The sequence below is a fragment of the Lonchura striata genome, chromosome 1 (genome assembly GCF_046129695.1).
Source record: "Lonchura striata isolate bLonStr1 chromosome 1, bLonStr1.mat, whole genome shotgun sequence".
In the NCBI taxonomy this organism is placed as follows: domain Eukaryota; kingdom Metazoa; phylum Chordata; class Aves; order Passeriformes; family Estrildidae; genus Lonchura; species Lonchura striata.
Window position 1 is genome coordinate 66,908,794 of NC_134603.1, and position 16,975 is coordinate 66,925,768.

The window sequence follows — 16,975 nt, forward strand, 5'->3', positions numbered from 1 at the left end:
CAGCTACACTCTTTCTCTTCATCCATCCATTTGGAAAGGTTGGTTCCCATTTACCAGGCAGACAGGTGAGGAATCAAAATATTGCCCCATTCTTATGCCTCAGTGGGGGATTGGAAAGTTTCAGGCTCCTCAGTTCTCATTGCTCTACTTTGGGAAATCACTGCTGCTCTTGGGAACTTCTCCAACATGGGCAATTCACATCTGTGCAAATTGCAGCTATCAGGAGAACTGTTGTAATGGGCTACTCATAATTTAAGCATGTAACAAAGATCAAAATGTGCCTTGGAGTTATGTTTCACATGTGATTTTAGTGTTATAAGACACCCAGTTCTTTTTTATTTACATTTTAGGACTCATATAGAACTTTTCTGGTAAAAGTCCCTCATAAAATTACTTGAAAGTCCCAAAAGGTCTTGCAAAACCCAGAAAAAAAAAAAAAAAAAAAAAAAAAGAAAAAAGCATTATTATATACTCATTCAATCTGCATGAAGATAAAAGCATGCTTGTACAAATGCAATTCTAAAACAAACTACATTTACTACTTATAAGGAAAAAAATATAGGGCATACTTATAATAAAGATGCTATTCTATCAGACTGAAGATGTTGTTGACTTTATGCATGAATTTATCAACCTTTAATCCTCTTAAATGGTATGTCACTGTCCCTCAGAGTATGTCATATCCCTTACCCAGGACCATTATCATTATGTTCTCTGCTTGCACAAGTATCTGTAAAAACACACAGGACTTCAGCACTTTATCAGAAGTGCAGAGGGTCTGTGATAGGAAAATGCTCTACTGCAACCTCATGTTCCACCCAGATTATTGAATTAAATCTAAATTACTGAAGGTTTGACTATACTATCCTTGGAGATACTTAAAGGATGCACAGACATGGTGCCTAGGGGCATGGTTTCATGGTGGATTTGGCAGTGTTAGGTTAATGGTTTAACTTGATGATGTTAAGGGCCTTTTTCAACCTAAATGATTTTACTATTCTAATTATCTTTAATTTTAGATTATAGTAATGTTTTAGGCATTTACGGGAGAATGGTTAACTTAAAGCACAAATATTACCTCAAATCATAACTCCTAGGCTCCTCCAAGTACTTTTCTTTATTTCTTCTTTTAAAAAAAACCCTACACTAGAAATTCAAAACTGCCAAACAAAATTGAAACCATCTCTCATTCAGACTTGACACTCAAATACTTATTCTCCATATATGCACACAGTTCTCACTAAATCAGAGAGCTGCATCCAAAAGCTGAATTTGATTCAAGCATAGTCTGGTATGAGCACTGTATGACTAGTCCAGTATGACTCCTGTCCTATTTTTTCCTCAGCCTTAGCTCCACAGACCTTGCAGCAAAGTCAAGGCTTTTTTCTGCTCAGACTGAACACTTGGTTTGTGCTCTCAGACCACAAGAACAATATCTAGCTTTCATCTAATTATGGACACCTCTAAATACTGATCTGAATCCATAAGCAGCCAAAAATGGACCCAAGTACACAAATAGACTCTACAAATGAGGCTGGATGACCTTTTGACAACTTTCTCGTTTGATCTGAGGGACAGACAGCACAGGACCCACCAGGCAGAACTCCTCACATCACAGAGCCAGCAAAGTCATCCCTGAACCTCACAGATTATGTATTCAGTATATCTTTAAAAGAATTAAGCCTTGATCTACACAAGCTGCTTTTTTCCCTCACCTTCCTAACAGCACTGTCTAAATTATCAGAAAACATGAAGGATACCGTGGGATTTCATGAGTTGCTTTCTCATTCTGTGCAAGGAACAGATGAGCTCAAAATTATATCCAAAAAGTCTTCAAAATTACAGTAAGATTTTTATTAATCCTCATCAGTTATGTTTATTTTTATTACCTTTAACCCATTCCTATCTGGTTTTGAATATTTAGGTAACATCCACCATACCAAAATCCTGTAACTAGGACAGAAAATTTTAACTTCAGTGTTATCAGTGAAGTTCTTAATCCTTATGGATCTTTGTGGAAAAAAAGGAAGATGGAGGAAATAACAAAAAGGAAAATAAGCCTGTTTCCATGGTGGAGGGAATGTCCGTCAAAACATGGTTACTTTAGATATCCATAATAATTAAAAGCAACATTGGTGCATAAATTTAATTTTAAGAACTGTTAAATGAGGATCAAAAGCTGTTTTCTAAGCTAGTCTTTTTAAAAAGTAACCCTCAAGGGAAGCCCTGGCTACTCTTGGCTTCCAGTCTATAGGTTATATGTTGACAGAAGGGAACATTTTGGGAAAGGTACAGTCAAACAGCCCTAGTTCGGGGGACCTGAGCAGAAATAAACAGTCATTCCTTAGCAATCAACAATAAACTATCTGGATTTCTCAGCATTGTATGTAAAAGCCACACTTACCTTCTCTTCACTTACCTGTTAAAGTAACTAAAATTTTCATGACTCATATTTAATCATTTTTTGGTGGCTCAGTCTGACTTGAACCAAGTCAAAGCCCTTAAGCAGAAATCCACAACCAGGAAACATTAAAGTGAAACAATGCAGACTTTTGGAAAAAGGAAAATAATATCCTCAGGAAACAACTTGTACCTGGAACTCACTGAAGCACCAATAGCCCTTAAGCATATGTGTATTTCCAGCCTATTTTCCCTCCAAGGTACAAAGCTATTTCTTGATGAGCACAGACAAACAAATAAAATTTGGGAAATTGCAAATAAAACAAATAAAAACTGGGAAATTGCTCAGTCAAGATCATGGACAGTCTCATGTAGGTGAGTTCTTGAAGTAAAGGAGGCAATGCCATGCCTAAGGCTGTGACTTACTGTCACAAGCCCTGCAAGCTGGGCTAGAATTGCCAGAGGAAAAGAGTGAATGACACCAAAGGTGCTGGAGAAATGCCAGAATATGGAACTTAGGAGAAATCCTATGTATTTATGATTTAGGTTAAATACAATGTAAATAAGAAGAATATTCCAATCCAAAATGATCTGCAGAACAGCAAGAACGCTACAGCAGGAAGGCACAGAATTTCTAAAAAAGACTACTTTTTATTTCTTTAATCTCCACTATTTAACACTAAGCTTAGAGTTACAGGACCACCTCTGTGCTAATTGTGACGTACCTTCAGTAAAATTTATTCACCTATTTACCAGTACTCTGGGTTTAGTAAAATGCAGCACTGCAATAGGTACACAAAACTGCCACAAAAAAAACCTCCAAAAACCACGAAGCAACAAAACAACCTAACCAATCACTATGATCTTCCAAAAATAATATACCAGAAGCACTCTTACATTATGCATTTAATGCTTCTTTTCAGCACCTTCCTCAACGTATTCAGATAAGATTGTTTGGCTATACCATACTTCCAAATCTATCTTTATCTCATTGCACATGCAGACCTATTCAGAAAGTACATGCTGCCTCCTGGAACTGCAAACCACCTGACATAATTTTGGAGTTGTAACAAGCTTTGAAATTCCTGAAAGACAATCAAGACCAAAACTGAAATGAAGCCCACATCACACAGCCCTATTATAAAGGATGCTAGGATACACTACCCAGAGAGAAACTTCAGCTTCACACAGCAGCAATGTAGGGAAAAAACAATACCTGATTTTCAGAAGTTACCAATCCTTAAAGATATCTTCCTAAAATTATGTTTTCACCTTTATGGCATACTTCTATGTAAGTTAGTTTTTGTTATTGTTAATGTTGTTTTGTTATATTCATTTTGAATGAGCTGTAATCATTTGTTAATAACAATGTAACAAGATGAGTTTGCAGTTGCATTTGTATGATGGCATGGGCATTGACACTAAGTCTCTGTTCTATCATTCATTGAATTCTCATGAAAATTTCTAATTTTAGATCATGGAAACCAAGCTCTTGAAAACCACCACAAGAAAGAGACCATTAGATTTCCTTGAATGCTGCATGTATTAGTGTATGGGAAGGGAAGGAGAATGGGGAGGCTCCTAGACTGAGGGCCAGACTGTCCCATACAGCACTTTTATTTTGCTTCCAGTCTGAATTTTCTGAGATCATCTATGGCCAGTTTTCTCCCAGAAACTTTTAATTGAACATGTTTCTGTGTCCTTGTCGTCTATTCAAGTACATTTATGTGACTGCATAGCTACTGACATAGAACATAATTCCTGTAGTAGTGGTTTGTTTCTTTTACATTGCCAAACCTAGTCTTATCTTCAATGTCTTTGCATGAAACTCCACTTTCTATTTGAATCCTTGCTTTCCATAATTCAGCATATCTGGTTCTTACAAAATTCTTCTACTTATTTTTGTTGGTCTTTTTTTTTTTTTTTTTTTGCCCCTCAGTGTGTAATTTGAGTTTTAGCAGTTAAATACACTAAAATGACATTTTTAAATACAGCTATATACGTCAGTCTGAGAGAACTCAAATGAGCGATCTACCACAACTATGCCTTCGTAAGCATATGAGATCATACAGCAGCAAAGATCCCTTGGAGTGACTGTTCTCCTCTCAAAATACTGAAGAAACTCTCCAAATTTACAGCCTAGGTTCCCTGGCTAGAAGAAAAACGCATGCACCCATGCCACAACAGATGAAATCAGCTTTCTAATCACATAGCACACCTTTTCCAAATCCCTCTCCAAACCCTATCTTTGCCAGTTATCTTTTAAGTGCAAAGAACAGAACATAAACCTCTCATTACCTCTTTAACTCCAAAATGCCAGATAGCTTAAAATTGTTTCCAGCCAACTGACCCCTTAAGGTATTTATTTTTCCTAGTTTATTCCATAAATACTGAATGATATCCAGAGATACCAATGATGCTGCATTCTGCTGCACCTCAACAGAAAGAAAAGAAGTAAGAAATAAGAAAATACATCTCCCAACAGGGTACTAGAGCAGACTGGGTGCCACCAGCCTCTGTTTCCCTGGTACTTTTCAACTGTTTAAGCAGCATGGAGAAAACCCTCCATGCTGCTTGACAGGTCAACAGCCACCCATCACTGCAAGAAAGGAGACAAACACAGCTCTCAGAACTACTCCTGCTACGTCCAACCTGCTTACAGCAGCTCCTTTGTAACTGATGACCATACTCCAGAAAGTTATTTTGTTCTGTGCCCTCTGAGACAGTTATCCAGTAAAGGTTTTAGAATGACTTTTCTTTCTTAGAATTAGAGAATTGCAGTGTAACCTACAAGAAAAGGTGAACAATGGGGAGACTAACATGTTTCCAAACATTCCAATTCATTTTGCTCTGTGGTGTGTATTAATCTTCCTTAACTTTCCTGCATAACAGGAAAGGAATCAGGACCAAACTTAGAAGCAAGTTCAAACACACTTTACACAGCAAGTTGCTGCAGACCTGCGAGAGTTTCCAAGCAATAAAAACAACTTCTGTATGCATTTCCTTTACCTCTCAGGATGTAGTTCTGATAATTCTGGTCAGCTTCTGCTCCCACTTTGATTAAGCAAGTCAGACCTTCAGCAACAACAAACTCATGAACCAAGTCCTTGTCATCCTGTCACAGGAGAAAGGAAAAGCTGATTTAGATTTTTGAAAGACAAAGAAACAGATTATATCATAATGTAAAAAACAAATGCATGCCTGCAACACTGATTTTGTGTTTCACATATTGTAAGCAAGTTGATACAAAAGTTGTTATAGAGAGGACCAAAAGTAGAATTTTGAGTTTTAAAACCAGAATGAAATACATCAGTGCAAAGCAAGAAAAAACATGCTTTAACCTTTCAGTCAACTACAGAAAATTAAAATCTGCAAAATATGACTTTTCATTTTTTCTCATTGAAGACTTGCAGACATTCTCCACAATACAAAATCTTATCATATCACATAAACAAATATCCTTAAAGTGTCAGTATCAACAAGAGAACACCATCTCTATTCCTTAGCATAATTCCAGTTTCAGTATTTTAGCTGTGTACAGAAAAACTTTAAAACTGGTTTTATTGCAATGTAATATTATATTTATTACCTTAACATAATATTAATTCATTATATTTAGAATGGGAAAGTAAAGCATTAAAGATAAGATATGCTTACACTGTGATGGAAAACAGCAAATACAAGAGAAAATTTCACAGGAGTTTATACTTGCTAAAGTGGTTCACTATTTTTTCACCATCAGCTCTTTCCTCAGGACAGCAGAATGACCCCCTACCACAGATGGAAGTGACACCAGGGAGTGGAGGGTTTTCCTGGGCCTTACAAACCTAACTTGTGTGTCAAGGGACTATAAAGCACCACATCTAAAGCTTGTCTGTTCTTACAGAAGGCTCATGCAGACGAGTAAGAAGCTACTAAGAGCTGGATTAAACAGCCCTTAATGAATTAGCCATACAAATTAGGTACAAGAACAATTAAAGATATTAATGGGAGAGAATTACTCTGTAGACAATCCCAGTTGCTGACTGCCTTCTTTTAAATGATCTTAATTTATGCTTTCATACATAACAGTGTAACAGACATAAATTCCAGCTTTCCAAAAATGCAGCTCCAAGAACCCAAGATCCATACAGTAAATTTGTTGAGAGTGATTTCTGAATTTATGGTAAACAGCAAACTGCCAAGAGAAATCAAATAATCAATTTCTTTCAGCTGGATGGTTTATTTATTATTAATTTCCTTCTTTCACTGGAGATAATTTACACAATTCCTACAGTCTGACCAAAGGGGATGTTAATAATTGGAAGGTGATCTATCAGTTTGTGAGAAGTTTAGAAAATTATGAGAAAAAAAATCCATTCCATGTTTTACCTGGTCAAATCTGTTAAAACAATTGGAAAAATATAATACAGTCATGTACGGATACACAAATTTATCACATGATAAAGGTGATTTATCCTTTAAATAAAGTATAGAAGTATAAAAAGTGGAAGCATGCAATCATACCTCACATCCTGGGGAAAGGATATCATAAAAGCCCAAAATATTTATATATATATATATATATATATATATGTGTGTGTGTGTGTGTGTGTGTATAATATATATAATTATTGAGTGAAATAATCTCAATTTTTTCCAGATGGCAATGTTATCCTAGTTCAAAACAAGCTCCTTTTTCTTAAAATGTCTTTTCTTGGTACTTGAGAATATATTTTGATTTTGCATCAAGTGTGTTTGTATAGTCTTTGAATGGAGAAAAAAATAATCTATTCTGGATTGACACACAGTGAAATAAAGAACATTGGAAAAACAGGAAAAAGTAGGAATAACTGTGGTCTGCAGATTCTGACTTTTATTAATAGACCTAAAATGCCTGTTTGGGAAAAATAAATGACATTTGGATGGCAAAGAAACAAACAAACAAAAAAGAAGTCCATATAGCAGAGAAGTTAACAGTAGTTCAGTCTTAAGAATCATCCAGATTGAGCCCAAAAAAGAAAATTATTTTTTTTATTAGCATTTAGCAATTAAGGGCTGCTGACATTCAGGGAAAGATAAAAACTGAAACACCTAACGTAACTTTAGGTTGTTTTCCTATAATCTTAAATAATGAATATATATTAGTGCATCACCTGGAGAAAAATTAGAAATCAACATTCAATTGTCAAAATAAAGCAATCTAAAAATCTGGTTTTATCTTTATGATACTTTTTATTTATTTGTTTAGTTAGTTATTTAGTTACTTATTTTTTTTTAATATGGATCTTTCCAAAAGGAAATTTTGAGATCTGTCTTCTGAAGCTTTTTCAAAGCAACTAAGTCATAGAGTCACTCTAAACTGAAAGGAGATATATTGCAGGGGAACAGCAGAGGAAATAGAGGGGATGAGGAACTCCAACCAGATTGCTTTTGGAAAGCACTGAATAAACAAATCAAACCTGAATTTTAAAAAAGGCTTTTAAGGTACTTCTCCTTTCCCAAATAAAAGGGGAAAAGAAGGTGTAATGAAGTAGAATACAAACACATCATGCCTTAGACATAAATCTCAACTCAGTACATTATCTATCCCATCGTGTATATACGATGAGAGGAAAGAAGCAAACATCTGGAATGTGCAGTGAAAGATGAAAGGCATGCAAGCCCATACGTTCTACATTGAAAGGAGAATGTTTACATCAATTTTGGTCTAGGATAATCTTTTCAGACCCATTAACTCACTGACTTGCCAAGTTAGGTGACCTCAAGAGTAAAGGCTACTCTCTAGCAGTGGTTAAGAGGTTCAGGTTACCAGGAAGAGAGCATTCATTGTTCAGAATATATGGCATGAGTGTGACAATGATACCTACAAGTACATGCCACACGTGTGTGATAGCAGCTAGAAGGAGGCAGGGAAATGTTGCCATTTGCCATGGAAATGGACTCCTCTGCTAATATTGCAAAGATTTATGAGCCCTTAATCAGCAGGCATTAAGGCACTGATGAGAAAAGCAGCAAAACAGGCAAAGCTCTCTAAGCTAATTGCTAAGCTCCTGCAACCATAAAGATTGTGCAGTGACACGAAGTCTGACTATTTAAAAGTCTTTATGAAAAGGTACCATTGGCCTCATCAGATAAATATATTTTGCTCATTTATTCACTGACTTCAATTAGATCATGTCACCTCCTTTTTTAGGCTTCTCGAAGAAGATAATGTATGTCTGTGCAATAGATGTCTATTTTCATCCAATGTATAACAGAAGAGACACTAAATATACTGAAAGTGGTGACTTTAAAACTTGTTTATGTGGTTGATAAAGTGCACAAATCATACTTTTTCACCTCCATAAGTCAGCCTAGCAACTAAAAAGATCCCACAAACCCTGTGATCAAGCAGTCTGTACCATGGGCTCCTGTGCCACCGGCAGAAATAGTGGGGGACATTCTCTTCCTTCCCACATGTTTGTACCGTTTGATATATTTTATAACTTGGTTTTACAGGGTCTTACCTGAAGATGGAGACTGAAGATGTTTTGCAAGAACATATTTCATCTGATGTGCAGCTTCCACGTGCAAAGATAAATTGCCTATGTACTGTTTAAGATAGAATTTTCTGAAGCCTGCTATTTCTGTGGGCCATATGGTTGAAAGCTTTTACCCAAAGCATAATTATTTTTATGCCACAAGAAAGTTGCTTCATTTCCTAGTAAGAATTGAGGTTTTGGAACGTAGTTTCTCAAGGGATTTTTTTTTTTTTTTTAATCTAACCAGCACTGTTGAAAGCTTCATTCCAAGCATTTGGGGAAACTGGATTAGTAAGTGAATATTCACACTTGGATATGCACATATGTATTTCTTTCTTACGTGGCTAACAGCTGTGCAGAATACTGTCTTTCCAAGGAATCATAAAACAAAACAAGTTGCTTGTCTATAAGATTTTCACTCAGAAGAATCTCATTTTTATGTTTTGAGCTTCCCCTTCTTCCATTAATAAGCTAACCCATTGTTGCTGTGTGCTTAAGCATTCCCATATTTAATTCTATCTTGTGCAATTCTCTCCTGTTTCTGTTACAGAGTTAAAGACTGCACATTTTATAATGTTCATTTCTTTAAATAAGAAAAACCATGAGTTTCCCATGATTTCCAGGTTCCCCAGCCTGTGCTCTCCCCCATGACACATTATTGAGAGAGCCAGCAATCACATTTTGTACTGACCAAACCTTCCAAAATGCAAAAGTCGCTGCAATCCAGCCTAAAAGTGAGAGCAGCACAGGTAGACAGAGTACCAGTCACAGACAGGAGAATCTCCTCACTAAGCTTTGCCTATGGGTTTACAAGAGGGGATTGCATTCAAACCAGGTCCAATGGTTGATGCATTTCAATGTCTGCTGGAGGAAGAGCTTCCCTCTCTACTCTGTCACTCTACAACATCCCTATTAAGACAGATTTAAACTCTGATTATCAGGTCAGCTCTGGTTTTGTCTGTAGACCAAAAACTGTAGCTTCACAAAGATATACTGCATTCATATTCCAAGATTGTGATAATTCACCTAGGCAAAAGGTAAAATGAATATTGCAAATTCACTGGACACCATACATATGAGAAGAAATATATATCAACTTGAAGAGGAGGAGAAACCTCCTCTGCTGCATGAAATCTTTTGGGACAAGCTGCTGACAGCATATCAGTACAGAATCCTATAAGCAGAAAGGGCACAGCTTATTCAGATACTAACCTGGCCTGCCTCCTGAAGTAAATATCCCTACTTTTCAAGAGGGAAAGCTAGTGAAATTTTGATTCATTGTTATGTTCATCCATAAAATAGTATCATGGCAGAGTGCACTGTCCCTAGTCCACATTATTATGTCAGAGCAAGGTCTCCTTGAAAAGCTCTCTTCCTCAGATTCCCCTGCCAAGAGTTTGCACTGCACAGAACAGGAAACAGAACTGAAACAGAAAACCCAAATGACTATGTTCAATGTGAAAAAAATAAGATAACAAGTGAAAATACATTGATCAATAAAATGCCAGTGCATTTTGCCCTCTGAAAAAACATAAAAGATGGTTAAAGCACATTTTTTCAAACAGTCCCCATCCCCTCCCCCACTTTTTATATTTAATCTCCTGCAAAGTCAAGATAGGATCACAAAGTTCAGCTGGTTTTAGGAGGATTAAGGTTTAGGGATTAAGCTTCATTCATTTGGGGATGTAAATTAGCGGCAGAGGGACAGCAGCTGACTGGTGAGGAATGGGAGGAAGGAGGAGGCAGGTCAAAGAGCAAACCATGCACAACTGCAGGCTTTTGCTGGCATAAATCTCAAATGACAATGTATCTGGCATTCCACCACAAGAAAGTAAAATAAAGGAATATTGCCCAATATACTTCAAAATCTTCCCCTGTTACTGAGTGCATAAAGTCAGAAAGATAAAATCCAGCATCAACGGATAAGTAGGTCCTTGTTTCACCCTTCCTATACTTAATAGTACAAGGAGAATATAAACAGATTTTTTTTTTCCTAAGCATTCCTCTGGATCTGGCAGACCCTCACATATAAAAAAAAAATCCCAAACCAACCCCATACTTTGCTCCTAATTCGACTGCCCTGGGCAGCAGTAGCCATGTGGCAGCACAGACCAGAATACACTTCCATGACCTGAGAGCTTTCATATCCACAGGCACCCTGTACAATTTCAAATGCTCATACAATTCCCCATCCCAGCAGCAATGGAAAATTAACATGCAATTCCTTTCAGCTGCCTTTTCAGCTTCCTACCTCTGCAACATCAGTGACTACATTAGACATATATCACAGCTAAGCCTCCACAATAATGTTTTTAAGTATTGCTACCTGCCTTCAGTATGTATCACATCTGCTGAAGTTACCAGCAAGATAATTACTCCCACTGACAACACTAAAATGATGTAGTAATAAAAGTTATGTCGTGCTCTATTAGAAACAGAAATCCCAAAGCATTTCTATGGTCCAGCTTTTTTTATTGGCTAAGCGACAGGTTGCAGATCAAGATTGGCTTGCAATTTTTGCCATTAGAAAAACTCACTCTGGCTTGAAAACTGAGTAAACATAGTCAGGAAGTGATTGAAGGAGCACAGATTGCCAAGATATAATTTATAGTTACTTTCCCACACTTCAAACTATAGTTCTGTCCTTTGGACTCCAAAATTATTGATATCATTAAAATACTAGATTGCCAATCCAGAAGTGCCTGATATTATCTAATTTAATTGTCACTGTTTATTTCAGTCCATTTTAAAAGCCAAGTCATCTATTACAAACAAATCTAGAAAGAAATCATTCCAAAAACATACACACATGCACATATACACACATATCCATACAATATCTACATACATCTATACATAAACTGAAGTCCTATGAATCTCTCACGACTGTGTTCCCATTTAAACCTCAATTACTTACGAAGCTACAAAACAAAATGTATACAAAATGTATGGACCAGATGATCCAGTTGCTAAGTAGGCAAGTCTTGTACTAAACATGAAACCTCAGTTCTACTCTGTGTCAGGGCATTACTCCTGGAAATGAACCAAACACAGATCTGAGAGTCCTCTGCTGTGACAAAGAGTCCGTTTCTCTCAAACACGTATTTCCACTCTGTGATACTTGGTAACCCAGACACTACCCCAAGATAGGTGCTTCGCAGGTTCACTTGCTGTCTTTCTTCTGTCAAATTCCCACCAGCACACCTGGAAGAACAGCTCCTTGAAAGCAAAATTGCCCTGGACTAGGATGTCCCAAAACTGCTCAGCTGCTAGAAATAAATGAGGTAGAAACATCAGTGATAAAGGGTCTGCAAGGACCAAGCAGCTGGTTTATATCTCAGTGGAAGCTCCTTCACCTTGTTCTACTTGTTGATTGCAAAAGCACTTCACCCACTTTACAGATCTCACCAGCTTTGCCAAGCTTCCATTTCTCTTCCCTCCAACCTTTACCTACACTTTTCCATGCTGTGGCTCCACTCCTCATTTTCTTCTGTTCACCATTCTTTACACCTTCCCAACTAATTTCATGTACAACTGTGTAGAAGCACAGCCACAACATGACACAAAGACATCAGTATTTTTACACTGTTCCCTTTTTTCCTATTCTTTCATTTATTTACATGGAGCAACATTTTACAACAGAATGCATGGAAATTGCCGTCCCTCCCTACTTTCACTGAGTCAATAAATTTAGTCAGCGTTCAATGGCTTCTGTGATGACAACACACAACAATGAAAATTAATCCCCAGTTCTATAGCTGGAGGGAAGGGATGCCATCCAGAGGGACCTCAATGGGATTGAAAGGTAGGCCAATGCAAACCTCATGGAGTTCAACAAAGTGACCTGGGTAACGGCAATTGCAGACACATTTACAGGTGGAGCAGAAAAGCAATTGATAGCACCCTGTGGAGAAAACCTGGAGAATAAAACTTGTGGGAAACCTGGGTTTATGAAAAACTCAACATGAGCCAGCAATGTGCATTGGCAGCCCAGAAAGCCAGTTGGGTCCTGGGCTGCATTCAAAGCACCGTGGCCAGCAGGCTGTGGGAGGAGATTTCGCCCCTGCTCTGCTCTGGTGGGACCCACCTGGACTGCTATGTACAGTTCTGGTGCCCCCAACATAAGAACATGGAACTGTTGGAACGAGTCCAGAAAAGGGCAGTGAAGAGGACTGGAGCACTGTTCCTACAGAACCAGGCCAAGAGAGTTGGGACTGGTTAGCCTGGAGAAGAGAAGGTTGCATGGAGACCTCATGGCAACTTTCCAGTATCTGAAGAGAGTCTACAGGAAAGTCAGAGAGGGATTCTTCATCAGGAACTTTAGTGATAGGGCAAGGAGTAGTGGGTACAAACTGAAAGAGGGGAAATTTAGGTTAGACCAAGGAGAAAAATTAGCTTTCATGTTTACATTTTTCTGATAGATAACAAGTCAGTAAAACACTTGTATTGGCACCTAATGTAGCAAAGGAAATAGAGGTTGCACAACTAAGACAAAAACAGATTCCTACAGTGGATGCAACTGGAAACCCAAAAAAAATTAATGTTGTCTTAAGTTAATCAAAGACAATATTTAGAGGAAAGGGTCCTTAGCCTGCACAACAAAGTTGCTCCCATGTCACACTCATGTTCTTTAAGTTTACTTTGTTCAATTACCAAGCTTGAATTATTGTGATCCTGTCTCACCTTCACCACTATCTTCTTCAAAAACATCCTATTTCCCCCTTGCTCTGAACATGGTGCTTTCCTTTTTCTGTGACTTTAACTTCATTACTTTTACATAATGTGCCTGATTCCTGCATCTGATGAGGGAGCTGCAGGTAGAAAGCCATCTTACTGTGATGATACAATGTTTATTTCTAGTGCTCCCACTGAACTTAACTTTGTAGCTGGGGTGATGCCATGTTAACCTGAGAAAAATCCCAAAGTTATCATGAAGTTCTACTACTGAAAATGTTGGGCTGCCTTCTTGCATTGTGCAGAACAATAAACTCAGAGGGAACTGAATTGTGCTACAATTCTTAAAACATGCTGAAAGTAAGAACACAGAAAAGAAACTGCGCTCCTATTTAACATGTTGAACAATTTGTAAGCACCTTTCTGCTTTCAGTATTTCATTTTATTCAGATAAGTAGGCCGAGATAATTAGAAGATCTTTTTTCCCCACAGAACTTTTTTTATCCCCTGTGAGTTCAAGAAGCAAGCAAGAATAAAAAAAGTCCCACCTCAGTCTCACATTAAGTTATTCAATTTTTAGGTAGAAAATCTTTGGTTGCCTCCCCCCTATAATGGCACTTGGCAGGAAATGAAAAAAAAAAAAAAAAAAAAAACTCCTGCTGTACCTATATCTGTTTACCACACTCTATCTCCCTATATACATTCAACCATCAGATAAAAATAGCAGTGAAACGAAAGACATTTTATGCCACTGACTTGATGGGGACAGAATTTCATTTTTTGCACCTTTCCTAGACAGCAGATACATCAACACACTGTGTGTTTGTCCTCCCAGTAAATAGCAAAATTAAAAATTCCTAGACAAGTCACCTAGAGTAGAGCCTACCAGGTATATTCTTCATGGCAGATATGCAACAGATCAAGCAACATCCAGGCACTGTATTATGCATCTGAAGAAGCTAAAGTAGACACAGGCATCATGCTAAACATTTCCTGTTAAAATTCAACCATTCACAGTGATTAGGGAAGGAATACTGATCCCGTCCCAAGTTTTAGGCTATCTTTATGGTGTAAGCAGTTCACATTTTTTACTCTCGTTAAGCACCCTTAGATCTTGGCCAGTAACATTGTCTAGATATGAAGAAGGCACTCTACCTGCTAATGAAACTGAGAAATTCATTTTGTCATTTAATGAGTCATATCTATTTTATTTATAATCCCTAAAGAGTAATGAGACATCTCCTTTGGATTAAACAAATCTGTAAACTGCTATGTAGAACTCTGGTGAATTTGATTTGTGAAGGAAATGAAGGTTTCTCTTTTTCATGACTTAAACAAGAACCCTTCCAAGAGGCTCTTAAAGAGGAGAGGTGGCAGGCAGCCTCCTCACAAGTGATGACAGCAGCCCCTAAATCAAGTGTCACACAGCTTCAAACCCTAAGGAGTCATCAGTCATGCTTGCAGGAGGGGAAGGAGCAGCCTCCTTCCTTGAGATCAATGAGGCAAACACAGAATACTCCTTCTGCACTCCTAAGGATGATTGATGACTCCTTAGCAGCTGAAGTGTGTGACATTTGATTTCACTCACTGATAAGATTGTGTCTTCCAAACACCTTCTAGTTAATGTTTCCAGGGCCGCCACATAGCTGTTCTTTGTGACATTTTTTAACACAAAGCTCAATTGTTGAATGATTAATGAATTTCTCAACAACATATGAAAATTCTGTAAGAGAATTTTGTAACTCTTTCCCTTGATAGTCTGATCACAACACAAAACAGGAATCTAGGTTCCTTATGAAAACTAATGGGAGATCTCCTGCCCCCTGCCACTGTCAAATGACACTTGTAGGATAAACAACCCTTAAAAAGAACTGTCTTTTTTCCTGAAGACATTAAAATATACACTTGAGGCCTGCTTTTCAGAAAACCTAATGCATTGATTGATATTGATTAAAAATATTTTCCAAAATTTTAATAAGCAGATTTCCACAAGGTTATCACTTTCAACAGACTTGAAATTAACTTTATGGCTTTCTTATTTTTCTTACAAACCATATTCTTATCCAGTTATGTCCTATTTTGAAATTATGCAATCAGCATAATTTGAAACTATGCTTTCTAACTACAAGGTACACTTTCTTACAGGTCCTAAAGCATGCCTGCTTTATATTGCATCCTGTTGTATCACAGGCCACGTTACATATATTTTAAAGTATCACTTAAATCTCACAGCACTATTTACATTTTTTTTTTGCCTTTTTTTTTTTTTTTTTTCTTTTAAGAGTGGTATTGAATCAAATGCTTTAAGCAGGTGTATTTTTAACTCTCTTATGAAGTGAAGAATATTTTTTGATCCTGATTTTCTAAGTGCCATGTTTAGCTAGATTCTGCTCAATGCCTTTGGAAATTTTAGCATTTTACAAAAAAATCATGAGGTTTTGATAAATACAAGGACCAGGCAATTCAGAAGTTTGTCAGAAAATCTATTCAAATGGAGAGAAACTGTTCTGGTTGTCAATCATATCTTACTTAAGTTTGTTTATCTGAAAGCATACTGGCAAACAGAGGAAGAAAGCTGCAGTACAATTCAGAAAAAGATGGCAACTGTGGCTCACTCAGCCCTTCAGAATGAATGACTGGAACAGAATGGCAGCACTGTCAAAGAAAAACGCTCCACGTAACCTTCATCAATTTGCCAAAACCAGCCCACCAGAAAAAATCAAAGAGAAATTCCAAGCGCAGACTTGCCAAATGATTCTTTCATCTAAATTTTGAAACAAAGACATTGCTCTTGCCAAACATTGCTAAGCTTTGCCGAAACCTCACATGAAAAATCAAGAGCTCTGACTATTTGGAATTCAAATTCAATGTAAAACTTGGGCTTATTCCCAATTAATGCAAATGAGACACTGCACACTGCTTGAAGGTCTTTAAATTAAAAATGATCCTGACATAGAACTGAGCCAAATTAAGTCAGTAATGATGCAATTATAAAAAAATTGTGTTATGAACTGTCCTGGCACTTAAAGATATGATGAAGTCTCCATAACACTTGAAAACCTTGTTATTATGAAAACACTCTTTTTAAGTCAGCATCTTTTTTCTAAAATATTACACTTACAAGGAATTTAAAATACTCTCTTTTAAGGGCATACAAAATAAAAAAAATATATTTATGTTGAAAAACACATTTTTAAAAAAAAACTATTACCATAAGGATAAATTTATGATGGTAACTTACTTTCCTGTCATATACTAAAAAAAAAAAAAAAAAAGACATTTTGAACAGAAATGATTAATATATAATATAACCTTATTACATTTACTTGTATTTTTCTTCAGCAAATAAAAAAGGGGCTTGTTTTCCAATTGAAACTGTAGTACCTCAAATACTTGTG

The 16,975-nt window shown here is 36.9% G+C and overlaps 1 protein-coding gene across 7 annotated transcripts in view; it reads right to left on the reverse strand.

The window, feature by feature from the left end:
- The window catches only part of FHOD3 (formin homology 2 domain containing 3), a 368,733-nt gene that overhangs the window by 180,254 nt on the left and 171,504 nt on the right, over nt 1-16,975 (reverse strand). For all 7 annotated transcript variants that reach the window (XM_021543138.2, XM_077785050.1, XM_021543129.2 and 4 more), the window contains exon 5: nt 5,410-5,515. In XM_021543138.2, coding sequence (XP_021398813.2) covers nt 5,410-5,515 — 106 coding nt within the window. The remainder of the gene's footprint in view (nt 1-5,409; nt 5,516-16,975) is intronic.